The sequence below is a fragment of the Sinocyclocheilus anshuiensis genome, unplaced genomic scaffold, assembly GCF_001515605.1.
Source record: "Sinocyclocheilus anshuiensis isolate Anshui unplaced genomic scaffold, SAMN03320099.WGS_v1.1 scaffold33, whole genome shotgun sequence".
NCBI lineage: Eukaryota > Metazoa > Chordata > Actinopteri > Cypriniformes > Cyprinidae > Sinocyclocheilus > Sinocyclocheilus anshuiensis.
Window position 1 is genome coordinate 336836 of NW_015536458.1, and position 5881 is coordinate 342716.

A 5881-nucleotide genomic window follows, 5' to 3' on the forward strand; every position below is an offset into this window, starting at 1 on the left:
TGGAGCTAAACTTTGCAGGACAGTCGATCGACAGGAGCAGGGTTGGGCACCCCTGGTCTAGGGTAGCGCAGACTATATGTGTTCTTGCTGATGTGCATTCCTGCCCATCACTACTTTCAGAAAAGGGAGGAAGGAAAGAGAGAGTGAGGGAGTGACATCCATTCTTAAAGTCTTTAAGAATCCTCTATAGGGACTAGCTAGAAAATTAGTAAAGACAAGAGTAGCTCTTTTCAAAAATGTAGTGAGCTGCCTACCAAGACAGCATTTTAAGGGCTTATAGGTGTACTCCTGATGTGAAAGCTATTTCAAATGGTAGGCAGCAACATTATCCTGCCTCCTAATATTTATCATTTTGGATAATTTCTGAGGCAGCATGATATATATCCTTTGCAAAGCAAGGAACGAAGCTCATAATTGTAAGTGCAGTGACATTTATACTATGACTGAAATGCACTACACAGCTTTCAGAATCGAAACAAATTTTAAAACAATAGTCATCCTAAACTTGCTGACTTTGTTTACAGAGAAAAACTGGGCATCATACACTAAATGACCTCCAACTGAATGGAATTAAATTTGGAGTATATGCCCACTATGCAATACGTGAGAAACTTTTTTTTGTTTGTTTGTTTGTTTTATCAAATCAACAATTGCCCAAATCTGCAGACTGGCTCTGACTTTCGACAACTAACATCAACAACTCCAGACTAAAATTTGGGCAAATATCTGGAAAAAAGTCAAGTAGAGTATCCCAGCCTTAAAACGGCAGGCAAAGATTAGAGAATCCAGATCAGCAATATATTTTATTCAATACTAAAATATACTGATCATAAATAGTTCAGTGTAGTTTAAATTAGGTATTTTATTGTGTTGTTAGCTTAGCAGCATGCTAAAACTTAATTCATTACTATTGAACAAAAAATAATTTAATCAAGTTCAAATTAGCTATTTTATTGTGGTGTTAGCACAGCAACATGTTAAATTGCTCAAATGTAGGCCTATCCAAAATAATGAAGTCAAGAAAAAATCAGATTATAAATGTATTCAGCGCTGAAAGGCATTGACAAAAATAATTGAATCTTTAAATGAGCTATTTTATTCTATTAGCTTAGCAACATTTTAAAATAGGCCTACCAAAACTTACCCAAAATTGTCAAGAAAAGCACCAAGTTAATTAAATACTGAAAAGTATTAACCAAACAGTAGTTCAATCTAGTTTAAAGATCACTAATAAGGTTCTATTTCTGTTAGCATGCTGCCTTAGAAAGTAGGCAGCAGGTTTTAAAAGAGAATTTATGTCATTTTTGCCTCCAAAACATCACAGAATTTCCTTCTCTTTAGCTTGCAGTGCTAAGTTTCTTCTTCCTCTACTGCAGTGTTTCAATACAGACATGTCTGATATGGTTCATATATGCTGAAGTTAGCAGTCACTTCTCCTGAGCATAGTGCTGTAGCCGTTTAAGTTGTCTCTGTCTTTGTGCAAAAGAAATATGGGGGAAGGGAGCGTGCATGCCTCCAAAATTTAATCTATAGACTGCTCCATCAAGGTAACTAAAATTCAAACAAACATCGCTTCCCCCCAGACATGTTTAGTGACTGTGATCCCCTCCTTTTCTCTGTTTCTTTCTTGCTCTGCCTGTCTCTCTCTCTCTCTCTCTCTCTCTATTCTCTTTTTTTTTTCTTTTCTCCCATCCTCATTTTTATTGCAACAGAGGGAAAAGTGATGGAGCATTTCGTCTGCCGGAAGTGAAAAGAATTCTTCGAGTGTAAGTAGAAAAGGCCTGACATGGAAAGATGGAGAAAGCTAGAGGAAGTGAAGGAGGGTTGTTGGGAGCAAAGCGATCGGGAGGAAGAGAGATGGAGGGGAAAGGAAATACGCAAGAGCAGCACAATCGCATTAGCATTCTCTTAGGAATAAAGTCGGGCTCCTCTTCAAAATTAACAACACTTCTGCTCGACAAAATGTTCCTTCTTCAGAGTTTAGCATGCAAATTGGCTGCCAGATTATGCTTTTTGTATCCATTTTGCCAGCTGTCAGCCTGTTACATTGGGTGAATTATAATCAGGCTGCTGTCGACCCCTTGTGGATGGTAACTTGCTTACACAAGCCTGCAAATGCAAATCAGATTTTTTTTAGGTTGTAAATGAGAGCCAAAAGAAAAGATGTCCAGTTTGCTCTCTACTCAATAATATCGTCACAATGTGCATGTGTGAATTTAGTGTGTGTGTGTGTGTGTGTGTGTGTGTGTGTGTCTTGATATTTTCATTTCCATGGTAACCAGCCAACCCACCCACACAGCTTGAGTTTAAGTATCTCCCTTCACAAACACTCACGAACAAGAGGTAGGCTGAGAAACTTATTCTCAGTCATACCACAGACGAGTCATTTACGTGGTGTTTTCCAATCTCCCTGATCTGTCACACATGCAATCAGTGGGCATTTGAGCTGAGGGGGAGCCGACAGGAACCCTGAAATTGATCGCCTCAGACGTTTCAAAATATGCAGGTTCATACATCTCATTTTCGGGGAAGTTGGGAATAGATTTGAGAGGAGGGGAACTGCAAGATGAGTTTGTCAGGTCTCAACAAAGTCCCTTTCGAGTGGTCTGTCTCTCATTTATATATATATATATATATATATGTATGTATGTATGTATGTATGTATGTATGTATGTATTCTTACAATCCCAACCTCATATTGCCCCAGTCTCTGAATGATTAGATTAATCTGCCCCTAATGGAATTTACCTACCATTAAGAGGCCATATAGCTGTAGGATACACCATTAGCCTCAATGGGATGGAAAGTGTGTGTTCTGGCCATCTGAAGTAATAAACACCTGGAATAGCCGGGCATAAAACGCAGCACAGACCACCACTGATGCCGATGAGTGAGCCGCTCCATATGTTGTATACACAAGTCGTAATGTAGCAAGGCTATAAGGCCATTTAGTCTTTATGCTGCTGTCGAAACATGCATTCAGGCACATTAAATGCGAATTACAAATGCCCGAGCACATTTCCATTAGTTACATTCCAGATGAGATAAAATTTTGTTTTTCAGCCTTTTGATGCTCTTGGCATGTCTAAAAACTACTATGGTAGTGATGGATTCTGCCAGAATACCATAGATATGGGTTATATTGTTATAGCACTGTAAAATTAAAATAAATGTATTGTTTTTTTTTTGTTTTTTTTTATAGTGGTGGCTGACCCCAAATGTGTATGTAGTGTGAATAAGTGTGTATATAATATATTTTAATTTATTATATATAATTTTTTTTAACTGTTCATGTTTTATATCCGTAATATTTGATAAAAAATAGAGTAAAAACAGTAATATTGTGAAATATTATTACAATTTAAAAGTAACTATTTTTTTATTTGATTATTATGATATAAAATGTAATTTATTCCTTTGATGGTAAAGATTCATTTTCAGCCGTCATTACTTCAGTATTCAGTTTTAGAAATGATTCTTACCATGGTACTTTTTGTAAGAGATTGGCTGAGGTTAGAGGTAATTAGCGTTCATGCTCAAATTTTAATTTAATTTTTCTTCTGTGTATGTGCATATGCAGGACAAGTCCACCACAGATGACCAGCGATCCTGGGACAGCTTTAAAACCATGACCCCTGAGCAGATGTGTGGCTCCAGCGAACATAAGGACAGACTGGAGTTACGCAATAAACCCTGGGACACATCCTCCGCCAACACACCTGACACATCCGAAGGAGACTTCCAGACTGAAGTGTGAAGAGAACACACACCTACAACAAACTGAGAGACAACTAAACCCTCTTACGTACTCATGCTGTCAGTGATCTTCAGCAAGACGTGTTCTAAAGAATTATGTACTTGTTTACAGGTGTGAGGACAGACCAGAGATGAAGAGTGCTCTATTCTATATTTTCACACAGAGACATTAAATGAAAGAGTGGGGCCTGGAGAGTATGGTTTATTAATATTACCCATGTTGAAAACAGTTGAGAAGCTTAATTTTTTTTTTTATAATTTTTTGATAAATAGAAAGCTCAAAGGAACAGCATTTAGGCCTATTTGAAATAGAAATCTTCTATAGTATTATAAATGTCTATACTGTAACTTTTAATCAATTGAATGCATCCTTGCTAAATATAAGTATTAGTTTATATTAAATACTTGTTATAATATTAATAAAACTAAAAATATATTTTGAACCCATCGCTTTTGAACAATAGTCTATATAGCTTACGGTTAGCCACCACTTATAAGAGATTGGCTGAGGTTAGAGGTAATTAGCGTTCATGCTCAAATTTTAATTTAATTTTGCTTCTGTGTATGTGCATATGCAGGACAAGTCCACCACAGATGACCAGCGATCCTGGGACAGCTTTAAAACCATGACCCCTGAGCAGATGTGTGGCTCCAGCGAACATAAGGACAGACTGGAGTTACGCAATAAACCCTGGGACACATCCTCCGCCAACACACCTGACACATCCGAAGGAGACTTCCAGACTGAAGTGTGAAGAGAACACACACCTACAACAAACTGAGAGACAACTAAACCCTCTTACGTACTCATGCTGTCAGTGATCTTCAGCAAGACGTGTTCTAAAGAATTATGTACTTGTTTACAGGTGTGAGGACAGACCAGAGATGAAGAGTGCTCTATTCTATATTTTCACACAGAGACATTAAATGAAAGAGTGGGGCCTGGAGAGTATGGTTAAAAAGAAACTGTTTCTGAAATGTCTTGATTTTACTCCAGAAAGGATTCTCTTTCAGCTGTTTGATGATTTGGGAATTGAAAAAAGTAATATTTCTGCACCCTTCTTTTTATAGAGAAACGAAAAAAAAAAAAAAAACTACTGATGATTCGTACACTGTTTAATAACCCCTTAGGGTTTTTTCCCCTCCTTTCTGTCTTCTCATTCCTTGAATTATTGAAGTCCCGTTTCTATTTTACTTGCTTTGTTTTTTGGGGAAGAGGGAGGAGAAGTTTTGAAAGTATTCATTAATATGTGCCATCCTCTGCTTTTTTTTTTTTCCTCTGCATCAGGCGTACTGTACTTACATGCTGTGTGTTCTAAAAAAAAAATGCTATAATTTTATTTAGAATGCTTGTCCATCTTTTTATTTTATTTTATTTTCTAAAAGTTTTTTTTTTTTTTTTTTTTTTTTAAACCTAAACTTCAGGTATCATTTCATGGGTGAAAGTAGGACCGCTGTGTGATTGTGTTTCTCAAAATGCTTGACAGAAAATATTGTGCTATACAGTATGTGCGATTTATTGTCAAATTTGCATTCGTTCACACCAGGGAAGCGCCTTTGCTCCATCCTGCACAAAACAACCAAAATAATCCACATTCCAGTCATAAGGAGCTTTGGTGTTCCAGAATGGGCTTATCCAATAAGCGACACACTTCCAGCTGAGACCGTTTCCATTTTGAACCAACACAAAGGTAAATGTGGAAACTTTCTTCTAAGTTTCCACATTTCTTCTCCATCTTAATATTGTGCTACATTTCTGCTCTTGCAAAAAGTAGTGCTTTGTGATGTTTTAATTTGAAATCCAGTGACTCTGATTCCGATTTATTTCTGCACTTCGACTGTGGAGTTTGACAGTTGGCGTAATGCTAAGCAGACCGCAGAGGTCATCTTTGCTAACCTGCTTCTCTTTATAACCCATTCATTAGTTGTGTTGGCTGATGTAACTCCACATGGAGACTCAGAAAGCAAGAACGAGAGGGCAAATGAGGGAGAGAGAGGTGTGCTAATTATCTTGGGGGAATAACGATTTGTCTTGACATTTTCTTACTTGGCGCAAATTTCATCTGCTCAAAGATCCCTGAAGTCAGCATATTATATAAGCACAGATGGCAAGACTAGAGCATGC

At 37.4% G+C, this 5881-nt stretch overlaps 1 protein-coding gene across 1 annotated transcript in view; it reads left to right on the forward strand.

Annotated features, from left to right (window-relative positions):
* LOC107653098 (adhesion G protein-coupled receptor B2) overlaps positions 1-3959 on the forward strand; it is a 330526-nt gene extending 326567 nt beyond the window's left edge. The window contains 1 exon segment of the mRNA XM_016476310.1: positions 3581-3959. Coding sequence (XP_016331796.1) covers positions 3581-3757 — 177 coding nt within the window. The 3' untranslated portion in view covers positions 3758-3959.
* The last annotated feature ends 1922 nt before the right edge of the window (positions 3960-5881 follow it).